General features: G+C 39.5%; 1 protein-coding gene across 7 annotated transcripts in view; it reads left to right on the top strand.

Moving 5' to 3' along the window:
- Positions 1 to 15,970, top strand: part of LOC139761740 (uncharacterized) — a 313,003-nt gene that overhangs the window by 59,904 nt on the left and 237,129 nt on the right. For all 7 annotated transcript variants that reach the window (XM_071686163.1, XM_071686174.1, XM_071686205.1 and 4 more), the window contains 2 exons: positions 10,454 to 10,516; positions 15,844 to 15,902. In XM_071686163.1, coding sequence (XP_071542264.1) covers positions 10,454 to 10,516; positions 15,844 to 15,902 — 122 coding nt within the window. The remainder of the gene's footprint in view (positions 1 to 10,453; positions 10,517 to 15,843; positions 15,903 to 15,970) is intronic.

The following is a 15,970-nucleotide window of genomic DNA, read 5'->3' as shown; positions in this document are numbered from 1 at the left end:
CACTGAGAAGCAATCACTTTCCTCTCTTCCTACACGTACACATGCCTTACATCCTCGATAAAAACTTTTCACTGCTTCTAACAACTTGCCTCCCACACCACATATTCTTAATACTTAATATATATGTATACATACACATATACATATATATACACATACATATGCACATAAACACACACACACACATATACATATATATATATACATATGAAAAAATGTAAGAAATAATTTAGAAAACTGAAACTTCTAGCTTGAAATTAAATGAAAAATGAATGTCACATAATGGTTCAACCTCTGGCTATGGAAAAGGGAAATGTATAATTTATTTACACAAACGTCAATAGTAGTTTTCATCAATTTAACCACTGTATCATGCTGCCTGGTCCACTTCTCTTATCATGAAACAGAAATATTGGCTTATGATGTTTCTCAGTTGGCTTCATTACACAAAGTACAACCATATCTTGGATACATGAGGGTAAGTAGTTGGTCATCTACCATAATAAAGCCTTGACAGACCAAAAATTTATTTGGACCTCAACTTTTCCAGTACATTTATGAAAAACACCTTTTTAAGGTATGGATATGAATATGAATATGTTTGCACATGATGCAAAAGTCATGATGAAAGTGAAAAGTGAGGAGGATTGCATTGGCTTGCAATAGAACTTCGCTAAACATACTCCAGAGTTGGTTGATAAAGGTTTATGAAATTCATCTTAAGCAAATGTTAAAGTAATGAGGATGGAACAGATTGAAAGAAGACCTCAATATGATTATAATCTAGCAGAAACTGAGCTTCAGGATTCTGCTGATGATAAGGACTTCAGAGTTAACATTGTCTCAATACTGTTGTCAGAGTCCCATATTAGGAGAATGATAGAGTAGGCAAACTGTCTTTTGGCATATATCATAATAGCCTTCAAGTATATAGATAAGGAAATATTATGCAAGTTGTTCATATCATACACAAGGCCAAAACTAAAATGTGCTTCTCAAGTTTGGTCACCATCCGATAGGAGCACATGGACCTAAGAGAGAAGGTCCAGAGGAGGGTAACAAAGATTGTACCAGAATTAAGAGAGCTAAGTTACAGGGGAAGGCTAAAGGCTTCATATTGCCACCCTTGGAAGAGAGAAGAGTGGGGGATGACCTGAACACAATCTTTAAGTTTTTAAAACAGGTTGATGATATGGACAGTGAACAGCTCTTTATGAAATGTAGGGATAGAGTAGCCAGAGGACATAGCCTGAAATTAAGCAAGAAATTCATTAAAAAAGATGTAAAGAAGTACTTCTACACTATAAGAGCACTAGATGAATGGAATAGAATGACTGAGGACATGGTTAATGCAGACAGCATACATGAGTTTGATAAGTATGACAGTAGAGAATGTTTGTGAGATGGGACCCACAAATATAAGACTCCCAATGTAGACAGCATACATAAATTTAAGAAGTTGTTTGACAATAGAGAATGTTTTGTAAGGTGGGGATCCACAAGTGTAAAACTCCCTCCCCATACAGTACAAATTGGTAATTACCATTAGTTTTTAAAAGTTTTAGGAAAAGGGGAAAATATATGAATAGAAAGAGCATGATGAAAGTGAGTGAGCCTTTAAAAAAGGATAGTGTGAGAAAATACTTGGAGAGAATGGGTGAAGAATGGCAAAAGATTAGGGTAAATGAAGCTAGGGAAGTGTGTGAGGAATAGAGGGTTCTTAGGGAAGCAGTGCTTATATGTTTGGAAGAAGTGTGTGGAATGTTGAACATGGGATGTGTGCAAGTGAGAAAGGGGACTGAGTAGTGGGTTTTTAGAGTTGAAGAGGGTGTGCTGAAATTGTTTGGACATATGGAGAGGATGAGGAGAGATTGATTTAGAGAGTATGTGCATCAGAAGTGGAGGGGACAAGGAGGAGGGGGAGGCTGAGGATGATGAGACGGAAGGATGGAGTGAAAGATGCTTTGTTATTAGGGCCAGAACATGCAAGAGTGTAAGGTGTGCATGGGATAAAGTGAATTGGATTGATGTGATATACAGGGGACAATTTGCTGAACCAGAGCATATGTAGTTACTAGTGATAGAGAAAAGAAAAGTTTATGGGTGGCACCTCCTTGGAAGCAATATTAGGGAAGAGGAAGGTGCAGGGGTCTGAAAAAGAGGGCAAATGTTAGATGGCTTAAGGGAATATAAGTGAGCTTTAAGTAGAAAATGATGTTCTGGAAAGAGATGAATAGTGTAAGGAGAACAAGAGAACAGATTGGAACATCTGAGAAGGTGGTAGATGGGTAAGTGGTATTAGACAGGGAAAAGTTGAAGAGAATATGGAGTGAATAATTTGAAGGACTTCAGACTGTTTTGGACTGGGTAGTAAATGTTGGGTGTTTTGAGACATGGAGGTATGCAAAATAATAGAGTTATGGCAAATGGTTTGATGTAAAGAGAAGATGTGATAAGATGAAGCATGGCAAAGTTGCTTGTGTGGCTGGGATTGCCGTTGAATTTTCTTTCGAAAGAAGGTAGCATTGATGTTGACTAGTTAGTCAGGATTTTCAGTATATGCATGGCTCAGGTTGAGGTGTCAAAGGACTGGTGGAATGCCTGTTTAATGTCATTTTATGAAGGTAAATGGTAAAACAGTGAATGTTTGAATCAAAGAAAGAGAAAAATTTGTGTGTAAAGTTTATGGATTTGAAGAAAACATATGGTAGGGTTGATGTAGTTGATTTATGGAAAATTATATGAATGCATGGTGTGGGAGGAAAACTTTTAGAATTACTGAATTTTTATTAACAGAGTAAGGCATATATGCAAGTAGCAAGAGAGGTGTAACTCAGATGAGGTGGATCTGCACCAGGGGTGTGTGATGTCACCATGTCTGTTTTTAATCTGCCTATAGATGGGATTGTAAAGGGGGTAAATATAAGGGTTTTCTAGAGGAGGCAGGTCTGCAGGCAGGTTCGGGGTAGGGATAGGGGTCTTTGAGGAGAGTCAGTTGGTGTTTGCAGATGACATGGTTCAGATGATGGACTATATTCAGACCAAAATAAGTTGCCTGAGATTGGGAGAGTATGAGAAAGGAGTGAGTTGAGAGTTAAAGAGAATGAAAGTAAGATAATGAGGTTTAGTAGGGGAGAGAGAGAGAGAGAGAGACAGATTGATTTGCATATGTTTGAATGCAGAACATGAAGGAAGAAGGATGGTTTAAATTCCATGGAGTGGAAGGAACTATGGCAGCTGAGGTGAGCCACTGGATGGATGAGGAGGCTTTAGATAAGGAGGATTGACCTAGTAGGAAATAAATGGCAGGGGTAAGAGAGAGAGAGAGAGAGAGAGAGAGAGAGAGAGAGAGAGAGAGAGAGAGATGTGGTAGTAAGAAGAGTATGGCTGAGAGAGTTGAAGAGGATATGTTGAAATTGTTTGGACATTTGGAGAGGTCAAGTGAGGTGAGCTTAATTTCAAGGTGATGTGCATCAGAAGTGGAGGGAACAAGATAGAGAAGGGAAACTGAGGATGATGAGATGGAAGGATGGAGTAGAAAATGCTTTGAGTTACTGGAGCCTGGACATGCAGGAGCGCATGAGGTGTGCATGGGATGAAGTGAATTAGAGTGATGTGCTGGTATAAGGTGGTGTCATTGGGTTGAACCAGAACATGTGAAACTATTGGGGAGACCACAAAAATGGTCCTTGGGGCTTTGATGTTGGTTGAGATTACTCTATTGTACAGATAGAGTGGATGTGAGCAAATGAAACTATTTTTTCTGTTTCTGGTGCTACCTTGATTAGTATCATCATCAGGAAAAAAACATGCCAAAATAAGGCTGTATGAAGCAACTTTTTCATTTGTGTTATATATTATTATTATTATTATTATTATTATTTTTTTATTTTTTATTTTTTTGCTTTGTCGCTGTCTCCCGCGTTTGTGAGGTAGCACAAGGAAACAGACAAAAGAAATGGCCCAACCCACCCCCATACACATGTATATACATATGTCCACACACGCAAATATACATACCTACACAGCTTTCCATGGTTTACCCCAGACGCTTCACATGCCCTGATTCAATCCACTGACAACACGTCAACCCTGGTATACCACATCGATCCAATTCACTCTATTCCTTGCCCTCCTTTCACCCTCCTGCATGTTCAGGCCCCGATCACACAAAATCTTTTTCACTCCATCTTTCCACCTCCAATTTGGTCTCCCACTTCTCCTCGTTCCCTCCACCTCTGACACATATATCCTCTTGGTCAATCTTTCCTCACTCATTCTCTCCATGTGCCCAAACCATTTCAAAACACCCTCTTCTGCTCTCTCAACCACGCTCTTTTTATTTCTACACATCTCTCTTACCCTTACGTTACTTTCTCGATCAAACCACCTCACACCACACATTGTCCTCAAACATCTCATTTCCAGCACATCCATCCTCCTGCACACAACTCTATCCATAGCCCACGCCTCGCAACCATACAACATTGTTGGAAGCACTATTCCTTCAAACATACCCATTTTTGCTTTCCGAGATAATGTTCTCGACTTCCACACATTCTTCAAGGCTCCCAGAATTTTCGCCCCCTCCCCCACCCTATGATCCACTTCCGCTTCCATGGTTCCATCCGCTGCCAGATCCACTCCCAGATATCTAAAACACTTTACTTCCAGTTTTTCTCCATTCAAACTCACTTCCCAATTGACTTGATCCTCAACCCTACTGTACCTAATAACCTTGCTCTTATTCACATTTACTCTTAACTTTCTTCTTTCACACACTTTACCAAACTCAGTCACCAGCTTCTGCAGTTTCTCACATGAATCAGCCACCAGCGCTGTATCATCAGCAAACAACAACTGACTCACTTCCCAAGCTCTCTCATCCCCAACAGACTTCATACTTGCCCCTCTTTCCAAAACTCTTGCATTCACCTCCCTAACAACCCCATCCATAAACAAATTAAACAACCATGGAGACATCACACACCCCTGCCGCAAACCTACATTCACTGAGAACCAATCACTTTTCTCTCTTCCTACACGTACACATGCCTTACATCCTCGATAAAAACTTTTCACTGCTTCTAACAACTTGCCTCCCACACCACATATTCTTAATACTTAATATATATGTATACATACACATATACATATATATACACATACATATGCACATAAACACACACACACACATATACATATATATATATACATATGAAAAATGTAAGAAATAATTTAGAAAACTGAAACTTCTAGCTTGAAATTAAATGAAAAATGAATGTCACATAATGGTTCAACCTCTGGCTATGGAAAAGGGAAATGTATAATTTATTTACACAAACGTCAATAGTAGTTTTCATCAATTTAACCACTGTATCATGCTGCCTGGTCCACTTCTCTTATCATGAAACAGAAATATTGGCTTATGATGTTTCTCAGTTGGCTTCATTACACAAAGTACAACCATATCTTGGATACATGAGGGTAAGTAGTTGGTCATCTACCATAATAAAGCCTTGACAGACCAAAAATTTATTTGGACCTCAACTTTTCCAGTACATTTATGAAAAACACCTTTTTAAGGTATGGATATGAATATGAATATGTTTGCACATGATGCAAAAGTCATGATGAAAGTGAAAAGTGAGGAGGATTGCATTGGCTTGCAATAGAACTTCGCTAAACATACTCCAGAGTTGGTTGATAAAGGTTTATGAAATTCATCTTAAGCAAATGTTAAAGTAATGAGGATGGAACAGATTGAAAGAAGACCTCAATATGATTATAATCTAGCAGAAACTGAGCTTCAGGATTCTGCTGATGATAAGGACTTCAGAGTTAACATTGTCTCAATACTGTTGTCAGAGTCCCATATTAGGAGAATGATAGAGTAGGCAAACTGTCTTTTGGCATATATCATAATAGCCTTCAAGTATATAGATAAGGAAATATTATGCAAGTTGTTCATATCATACACAAGGCCAAAACTAAAATGTGCTTCTCAAGTTTGGTCACCATCCGATAGGAGCACATGGACCTAAGAGAGAAGGTCCAGAGGAGGGTAACAAAGATTGTACCAGAATTAAGAGAGCTAAGTTACAGGGGAAGGCTAAAGGCTTCATATTGCCACCCTTGGAAGAGAGAAGAGTGGGGGATGACCTGAACACAATCTTTAAGTTTTTAAAACAGGTTGATGATATGGACAGTGAACAGCTCTTTATGAAATGTAGGGATAGAGTAGCCAGAGGACATAGCCTGAAATTAAGCAAGAAATTCATTAAAAAAGATGTAAAGAAGTACTTCTACACTATAAGAGCACTAGATGAATGGAATAGAATGACTGAGGACATGGTTAATGCAGACAGCATACATGAGTTTGATAAGTATGACAGTAGAGAATGTTTGTGAGATGGGACCCACAAATATAAGACTCCCAATGTAGACAGCATACATAAATTTAAGAAGTTGTTTGACAATAGAGAATGTTTTGTAAGGTGGGGATCCACAAGTGTAAAACTCCCTCCCCATACAGTACAAATTGGTAATTACCATTAGTTTTTAAAAGTTTTAGGAAAAGGGGAAAATATATGAATAGAAAGAGCATGATGAAAGTGAGTGAGCCTTTAAAAAAGGATAGTGTGAGAAAATACTTGGAGAGAATGGGTGAAGAATGGCAAAAGATTAGGGTAAATGAAGCTAGGGAAGTGTGTGAGGAATAGAGGGTTCTTAGGGAAGCAGTGCTTATATGTTTGGAAGAAGTGTGTGGAATGTTGAACATGGGATGTGTGCAAGTGAGAAAGGGGACTGAGTAGTGGGTTTTTAGAGTTGAAGAGGGTGTGCTGAAATTGTTTGGACATATGGAGAGGATGAGGAGAGATTGATTTAGAGAGTATGTGCATCAGAAGTGGAGGGGACAAGGAGGAGGGGGAGGCTGAGGATGATGAGACGGAAGGATGGAGTGAAAGATGCTTTGTTATTAGGGCCAGAACATGCAAGAGTGTAAGGTGTGCATGGGATAAAGTGAATTGGATTGATGTGATATACAGGGGACAATTTGCTGAACCAGAGCATATGTAGTTACTAGTGATAGAGAAAAGAAAAGTTTATGGGTGGCACCTCCTTGGAAGCAATATTAGGGAAGAGGAAGGTGCAGGGGTCTGAAAAAGAGGGCAAATGTTAGATGGCTTAAGGGAATATAAGTGAGCTTTAAGTAGAAAATGATGTTCTGGAAAGAGATGAATAGTGTAAGGAGAACAAGAGAACAGATTGGAACATCTGAGAAGGTGGTAGATGGGTAAGTGGTATTAGACAGGGAAAAGTTGAAGAGAATATGGAGTGAATAATTTGAAGGACTTCAGACTGTTTTGGACTGGGTAGTAAATGTTGGGTGTTTTGAGACATGGAGGTATGCAAAATAATAGAGTTATGGCAAATGGTTTGATGTAAAGAGAAGATGTGATAAGATGAAGCATGGCAAAGTTGCTTGTGTGGCTGGGATTGCCGTTGAATTTTCTTTCGAAAGAAGGTAGCATTGATGTTGACTAGTTAGTCAGGATTTTCAGTATATGCATGGCTCAGGTTGAGGTGTCAAAGGACTGGTGGAATGCCTGTTTAATGTCATTTTATGAAGGTAAATGGTAAAACAGTGAATGTTTGAATCAAAGAAAGAGAAAAATTTGTGTGTAAAGTTTATGGATTTGAAGAAAACATATGGTAGGGTTGATGTAGTTGATTTATGGAAAATTATATGAATGCATGGTGTGGGAGGAAAACTTTTAGAATTACTGAATTTTTATTAACAGAGTAAGGCATATATGCAAGTAGCAAGAGAGGTGTAACTCAGATGAGGTGGATCTGCACCAGGGGTGTGTGATGTCACCATGTCTGTTTTTAATCTGCCTATAGATGGGATTGTAAAGGGGGTAAATATAAGGGTTTTCTAGAGGAGGCAGGTCTGCAGGCAGGTTCGGGGTAGGGATAGGGGTCTTTGAGGAGAGTCAGTTGGTGTTTGCAGATGACATGGTTCAGATGATGGACTATATTCAGACCAAAATAAGTTGCCTGAGATTGGGAGAGTATGAGAAAGGAGTGAGTTGAGAGTTAAAGAGAATGAAAGTAAGATAATGAGGTTTAGTAGGGGAGAGAGAGAGAGAGAGAGACAGATTGATTTGCATATGTTTGAATGCAGAACATGAAGGAAGAAGGATGGTTTAAATTCCATGGAGTGGAAGGAACTATGGCAGCTGAGGTGAGCCACTGGATGGATGAGGAGGCTTTAGATAAGGAGGATTGACCTAGTAGGAAATAAATGGCAGGGGTAAGAGAGAGAGAGAGAGAGAGAGAGAGAGAGAGAGAGAGAGAGAGAGAGAGAGATGTGGTAGTAAGAAGAGTATGGCTGAGAGAGTTGAAGAGGATATGTTGAAATTGTTTGGACATTTGGAGAGGTCAAGTGAGGTGAGCTTAATTTCAAGGTGATGTGCATCAGAAGTGGAGGGAACAAGATAGAGAAGGGAAACTGAGGATGATGAGATGGAAGGATGGAGTAGAAAATGCTTTGAGTTACTGGAGCCTGGACATGCAGGAGCGCATGAGGTGTGCATGGGATGAAGTGAATTAGAGTGATGTGCTGGTATAAGGTGGTGTCATTGGGTTGAACCAGAACATGTGAAACTATTGGGGAGACCACAAAAATGGTCCTTGGGGCTTTGATGTTGGTTGAGATTACTCTATTGTACAGATAGAGTGGATGTGAGCAAATGAAACTATTTTTTCTGTTTCTGGTGCTACCTTGATTAGTATCATCATCAGGAAAAAAACATGCCAAAATAAGGCTGTATGAAGCAACTTTTTCATTTGTGTTATATATTATTATTATTATTATTATTATTATTTTTTTATTTTTTATTTTTTTGCTTTGTCGCTGTCTCCCGCGTTTGTGAGGTAGCACAAGGAAACAGACAAAAGAAATGGCCCAACCCACCCCCATACACATGTATATACATATGTCCACACACGCAAATATACATACCTACACAGCTTTCCATGGTTTACCCCAGACGCTTCACATGCCCTGATTCAATCCACTGACAACACGTCAACCCTGGTATACCACATCGATCCAATTCACTCTATTCCTTGCCCTCCTTTCACCCTCCTGCATGTTCAGGCCCCGATCACACAAAATCTTTTTCACTCCATCTTTCCACCTCCAATTTGGTCTCCCACTTCTCCTCGTTCCCTCCACCTCTGACACATATATCCTCTTGGTCAATCTTTCCTCACTCATTCTCTCCATGTGCCCAAACCATTTCAAAACACCCTCTTCTGCTCTCTCAACCACGCTCTTTTTATTTCTACACATCTCTCTTACCCTTACGTTACTTTCTCGATCAAACCACCTCACACCACACATTGTCCTCAAACATCTCATTTCCAGCACATCCATCCTCCTGCACACAACTCTATCCATAGCCCACGCCTCGCAACCATACAACATTGTTGGAAGCACTATTCCTTCAAACATACCCATTTTTGCTTTCCGAGATAATGTTCTCGACTTCCACACATTCTTCAAGGCTCCCAGAATTTTCGCCCCCTCCCCCACCCTATGATCCACTTCCGCTTCCATGGTTCCATCCGCTGCCAGATCCACTCCCAGATATCTAAAACACTTTACTTCCAGTTTTTCTCCATTCAAACTCACTTCCCAATTGACTTGATCCTCAACCCTACTGTACCTAATAACCTTGCTCTTATTCACATTTACTCTTAACTTTCTTCTTTCACACACTTTACCAAACTCAGTCACCAGCTTCTGCAGTTTCTCACATGAATCAGCCACCAGCGCTGTATCATCAGCAAACAACAACTGACTCACTTCCCAAGCTCTCTCATCCCCAACAGACTTCATACTTGCCCCTCTTTCCAAAACTCTTGCATTCACCTCCCTAACAACCCCATCCATAAACAAATTAAACAACCATGGAGACATCACACACCCCTGCCGCAAACCTACATTCACTGAGAACCAATCACTTTTCTCTCTTCCTACACGTACACATGCCTTACATCCTCGATAAAAACTTTTCACTGCTTCTAACAACTTGTCTCCCACACCATATATTCTTAATACCTTCCACAGAGCATCTCTATCAACTCTATCATATGCCTTCTCCAGATCCATAAATGCTACATACAAATACATTTGCTTATTATTATTAGTTTCATTTTATTATTATTACTATTATTATTATTATTATTATTATTATTATTATTATTATTATTATTATTACCACCACTGCGAATACCAGTTAGTTTCATTTCTTTAGTGTTGATGCTTTTATAAACTGCAGAGACTAGTGTTATTGTACATTTATGCTTCCATGAAAATTCTATTTTGATTCCTTTACTCAGAAAACCATATGAAAAAAAGTACTATTTTTTGTTACAGGTGGAGTTGGCAGACTGTTGTGAAATTACTTTGAGGAAGGGTATTGATGGGCATTCTTTATTGGTAAGATTCTTTATTTATATTTTGAACTTAAATTGATCAATTAATAATCACTTATTGGATATCAGTTTGCTTGGGCAGTAACTCAGAGATAGGAAAAATGTAGATCACCAATTGACCAGTATTTAAGGTTCTGTCATACGATCATTATACAGATAATCCCTGCATAAACTAGTTTCATTTTATAGTACTGCAGTTGTGGTATTAGGGAACTGGTTGGTTAAGATAGTTGCAGTAATTGATTTGGTGTTACTTATTTGCCAAACATACTTCATCACTTAGTTTTTAGTGATGAAATGGTGATGAGTGAAAGACAAAAGGTGTAAACCTCTGGATTGAAGAGTTATAAGGTTAATATATATGAATAAAAGGTAGGTAAATGAGTATTTCAGAAGAAGAGTGAATCATAATCTGAAAGAGAATTACATGCTGTTATAGAGGTAGATGAATAAATAGGTGATACGTTTAAGGAATGAAAGTATATTAGACAAGTCTGGGAGAATGCTAAAGTAACAGAGGAGAAATATGTAAGAGATGGAAGTTTTTTTTAGCCCTTTCGGTTCCATGACCAGGTAAGACGTGGTTAGTGAGAATGATATTACTGCATAACATATGATTTTATTTCCCTTCACTGCAGTCTTATTTGCATCATACATATGTGATGCTTCCGTGGTTGTCTAATCTGTGTATGAGTAAGATACAGTAAATTCAAGCTATTAGGGTAAGGGGAAGGTCTGTGAAATTATGGTTGTAGGAATCATTTGCTTTTTACATATGATATTTAAACCTTGAGAGATTCTTAGGATGTTCTTCAGGAAAATTAGGGTTTGGACCTTTCCCCTTTCAGTACTGAAGTTTCAGGTAAGAAATCGCTAGCCTTCCCCACCCTTCACTCTCAGCTGCAGCAGTTCACTTATTTTGGGCCTGCCTTTGGCCAGTCTGAGACTGCCACAGAGATAACATCGTTGACTTTCTAAGCACTTGACAGCTCAAAATTCTTAAGGTTCACAATGTTAACAGGATGTTTACTACCAGATTGACTTTTTCCATCCCATGGATCAGCATTTTTTTTTTTTTTGTTATTATCATTTTTAAGTTTAGAAGTGAGTGATGTACTGTAGGTGTACTTTGGTCAGTCTTTTAGGATACTTATATGTACCTGTTTATATGTATGTGTGTACCAGATGTTACTGGACTTAAGCTATATGTTGTTACATGGAGTGAAAAGTCACCTTTGAAAAGGTCAGTGGACAGAAAGGATTACAGTTTCATTAAGGAACTTCACACTTCAGAGGAGTGTATCATTGCCTTTCTACTGATTGTAGTACAGCTTTAAAGGTATAGGAGCCTCATGAAATGGGTCCTAGGGTTGTTAGTTTTATTATTTAACCCTAGGACATCATCTTTAGGGGTACATGCTGATTCAAGTCTACACTACAGTTTATAGTAGGGAAAAGGTAGACTCCTTTGGAATGAAAGGTTTTTGACAACTTACTCCAATGATACTGCCTTGCATAAATGTTATTATTAGACAGAGTCAAATAATTCCAGTTCTGGGATGGTACAATAACTGCTGCTGCTGCTGAGTCATGGAATAACTGAAACATGCGTTTTTCGTTAAACGTTGCTTAAAACAGTATAATGTTTTATCAAGTATACATAGATTGATACGGGTAAAATTGAAAGTGGATGGATAGAGATGGGTGTTTTAGGAGCAGCTGAGTGACTGTGTTAGCTGCCTTGATGCATGAGACCGGGTTATAGTGATGGGTGATTTAAATGGATAGAGATGGGTGTTTTGGGAGCAGGTGAGTGACTGTGTTAGCAGCTTTGATGCACGAGACTAGGTTATAGTGATGGGTGATTTGAATGCAAAGGTGAGTAATGTGGCAGTTGAGGGTATAATTGGTGTACATTGGGTGTTCAGTGTTGTAAATGGAAATGGTAAAGAGCTTGTAGATTTGTGTGCTGAAAAAGGACTGGAGATTGGGAATACCTGGTTTAAAAAGAGAGATATACATAAGTATACATTTATAAGTAGGAAAGATGGCCATAGAGCGTTATTGGATTACATGTTGATTGATAGGCACATGAAAGAGAGACTTTTGGATGTTAATGTGCTGAGAGGGGCAACTGAAGGGATGTCTGATCGTTATCTTGTGGAGGCGAAGGTGAAGATTTGTAGAGGTTTTCAGAAAAGAAGAGAGATTGTTGGGGTGGAGAGAGTAAGTGAGCTTGGAAAGGAGACTTGTATGAGGAAGTACCAGGAGAGATTGAGTGCAGAGTGGAAAAAGGTGAGAGCAAATGATGTAAGGGAAGTGGGGGAGGAATGGGATGTTTTTAGGGAAGCAGTGATGGTTTGCACAAAAGATGCTTGTGGCATGAGAAAGGTGGGCAGATTAGAAAGGGTAGTGAGTGGTGGGATGAAGAAGTAAGATTGTTAGTGAAAGAGAAGAGAGAAGCGTTTGGCCAGATAGCATTATTGGATTACGTGTTAATTGATAGGCATGTGAAAGAGACTTTTGGATGATAATGTGCTGAGAGGGGCAACTGAAGAGATGTCTGATCATTATCTTGAGGAGGAGAAGGTGAAGATTTGTAGAGGTTTTCAGAAAAGAAGAGAGATTGTTGGGGTAAAGAAAGTGGTGAGAGTAAGTGAGCTTGGATAGGAGACTTGTACGAGGAAGTACCAGGATAGATTGAGTGCAGAATGGAAAAAGGTGAGAGCAAATGATGTAAGGGGAGTGGGGAGGAATGGGATGTATTTAGGGAAGCAGTGATGGCTTGTGCAAAAGATGCCTGTGGCATGAGAAAGGTGGGAGATGGGCAGATTAGAATGGGTAGTGAGCTGTGGGATGAAGAAATAAGATTGATAGTGAAAAAGAGATAATTGTTTGGACAATTTTTGCAGGGAAGCAGTGCGAGTGACTGAGAGATGTATTAAAGAAAGAGGCAGGAGGTCAAGAGAAATGTGCAAGAGGGGAAAAAGAGGGCAAGTGAGAGTTGGGGTGAGACAGTATCATTAAACTTTAGGGAGAATAAAATGATATTTTGGAAGGAGGTAAATAAAGTGTGTATGACAAGGGAACAAATGGGAACATCTGTGAAGGGGGCTAATAGCAAGGTAATAACAAGTAGTGGTGAAGTGAGAAGGAGATGGAGTGAGTATTTTGAATGTTTGTTGAATGTGTTTGATGATAGAGTGGCAGATATAGGGTGTTTTGGTCAAGGTGGTGTGCAAAGTGAGACGGTCAGGGAGAATGGTTTGGTAAACAGAGAAGAGGTATAAAAGCTGGCTAGGCTGCGGGTTTGGATGATATTGCAGTGGAATTTATTAAAAAAGGGGGTGACTGTGTTGTTGACTGATAGATAAGGATATTTGTTGTATGTATGGTTCACGGTGAAGTGACTGAGGATTGGCATGATACATGCATAGTGCCATTGTACAAAGACAAAGGGGATAAAGGTGAGTGTTCAAATTACAGAGGTATAAGTTTGTTGAGTATTCCTGGTAAATTATATGGGAGGGTTTTGATTGAGAGGGTGAAGGCATGTACAGAGCATCAGATTGAGGAAGAGCAGTGTGGTTTCAGAAGTGGTAGAGGATGTTTGGGTCAGGTGTTTGCTTTGAAGAATATGTCAGATATACTTAGAAAAACAGATGGATTTGTATGTAGCAATAATGGATGTGGAGAAGGCACATGATAGAATTGATAGAGATGCTTTGTGGAAGGTTTTAAGAGTATATGGTGTGGGAGGTAAGTTGCTAGAAGCAGTGAAAAGTTTTTATCGAGGATGTAAGGCATGTGTATGAATATGAAGAGAGGAAAGTGATTGGTTTCTAGTGAATGTCGGTTTGCAGCAGGGGTGCATGGTGTCTCCATTGTTGTTATATTTGCTTATGGATAAGGTGGTTATGGAGGTGAATGCAAGAGTTTTGGAGAGAGGAGCAAGTGTGCAGTCTGTTGTGGATGAGAGAGCTTGGGAAGTGAGTCAGTTGTTGTTTGCTGATGATGCAGCGCCTGTGGCTGATTCGGGTGAGAAAGTGCAGAAATTGGTGACTGAGTTTGGTAAAGTGTGTGAAAGAAGGAAGTTGCGAGCAAGTGTGAATAAGAGCAAGGTTATTAGGTTCAGTAGGGTTGAGGGACGAGTTAATTGGGAAGTAAATTTGAATGGAGAAAAACTGGAGAAAGTGAAGTGTTTAGATATCTGAGAGTGGACTTAGCAGTGGATGGAACCATGAAAGCATAGGTGAGTCACAGGGTGGGGAGGGGGCAAAGGTTCTGGGAGCATTGAAGAATGTGTGGAAGGCGATAAAGTTATCTTGGAGATCAAAAATGGGGATGTTTGAAGGAATAGTGGTTCGAACAATGTTATATGGTTGTGAGGTATGGGTTATAAATAGGGTTGTGCAGAGGAGGGTGGATGTGTTGGAAATGAGATGTTTAAGGACAATATGTGGTGTGAGGTGGTTTGATCGAGTAAGTATGGAAAGGTAAGAGAGATGTGCAGCAATAAAAAGAGTGTGGCTGAGAAAGCAGAAGAGGGTGTGTTGAAATGGTTTGGACACATGAGTGAGAAAATATTGACAAAGAGGATATATGTGTCAGAGGTGGAGGGAAGAGGGAGAAGCAGGTGACCAAATTGGAGGTAGAAAGATGGAGGGAAAAAGCTTTTGAGCGATTGGGGCCTGAACATAAAGGAGGGCGAAATGGGTGCAAGGAATAGAGTGAATTGGAACAATGTGGTATACTGGGATCAATGTGCTGTCAGTGGATTGAACCAGGGCATGTGAAGCGTCTGGGGTAAACCATGGAAATGTCTGTGGGGCCTGGATGTAGAAAGGGAGCTGTGGTCTTGGTGCATTACACATGACAGCTAGAGACGGAGTGTGAATGAATGTGGTGCATTTTTTTGTCTTTTCCTGATGCTACCTCTCTGGTAAGGGCATGCTATTTCATGTGAGGTGGGGTGGCGACGGTAATGGATGAAGGCAGCAAGTATGAATATGTACATGTGTATATATGTATATGTCTGTGTGTGTATGTGTATGTATGTGTTAAAATGTTAGGTATGTATATATGCACGTATTGGCGTTTATGTATATACATGTGTACATGGGTGGGTTGGGCCATTCCATGTCTGTTTCCTTGTGCTTTCTCTCTGACGTGGGAGACAGCGATTAAGTATAATGAATAACCTCATGCAGAATATCATACTTCATCAGGCAAACTATCGTAAAAAACATTTTCTGTGTGCTATGTGCTCTTGTAAGCTAATTTATCAATGATATTTAATGTTGTTGACTAACTTTATGCTTCTTTTTTCAGCAATTGACCGAAGAAGATTTAGTATTATGGGGTAGAGATGTTTCCATTAGGAATCGCAAGTAAGTAATGAGTAATTTTTAAGAATGACATTGAACTGAGGATACCTTTTGCTCTCAGGCCCTGTCCT

Source organism: Panulirus ornatus, chromosome 3, assembly GCF_036320965.1.
Source record: "Panulirus ornatus isolate Po-2019 chromosome 3, ASM3632096v1, whole genome shotgun sequence".
Classification (NCBI taxonomy): domain Eukaryota; kingdom Metazoa; phylum Arthropoda; class Malacostraca; order Decapoda; family Palinuridae; genus Panulirus; species Panulirus ornatus.
The sequence above is the reverse complement of the archived record's forward strand: the minus strand, read 5'-3'. Positions and strand labels throughout refer to the sequence as shown.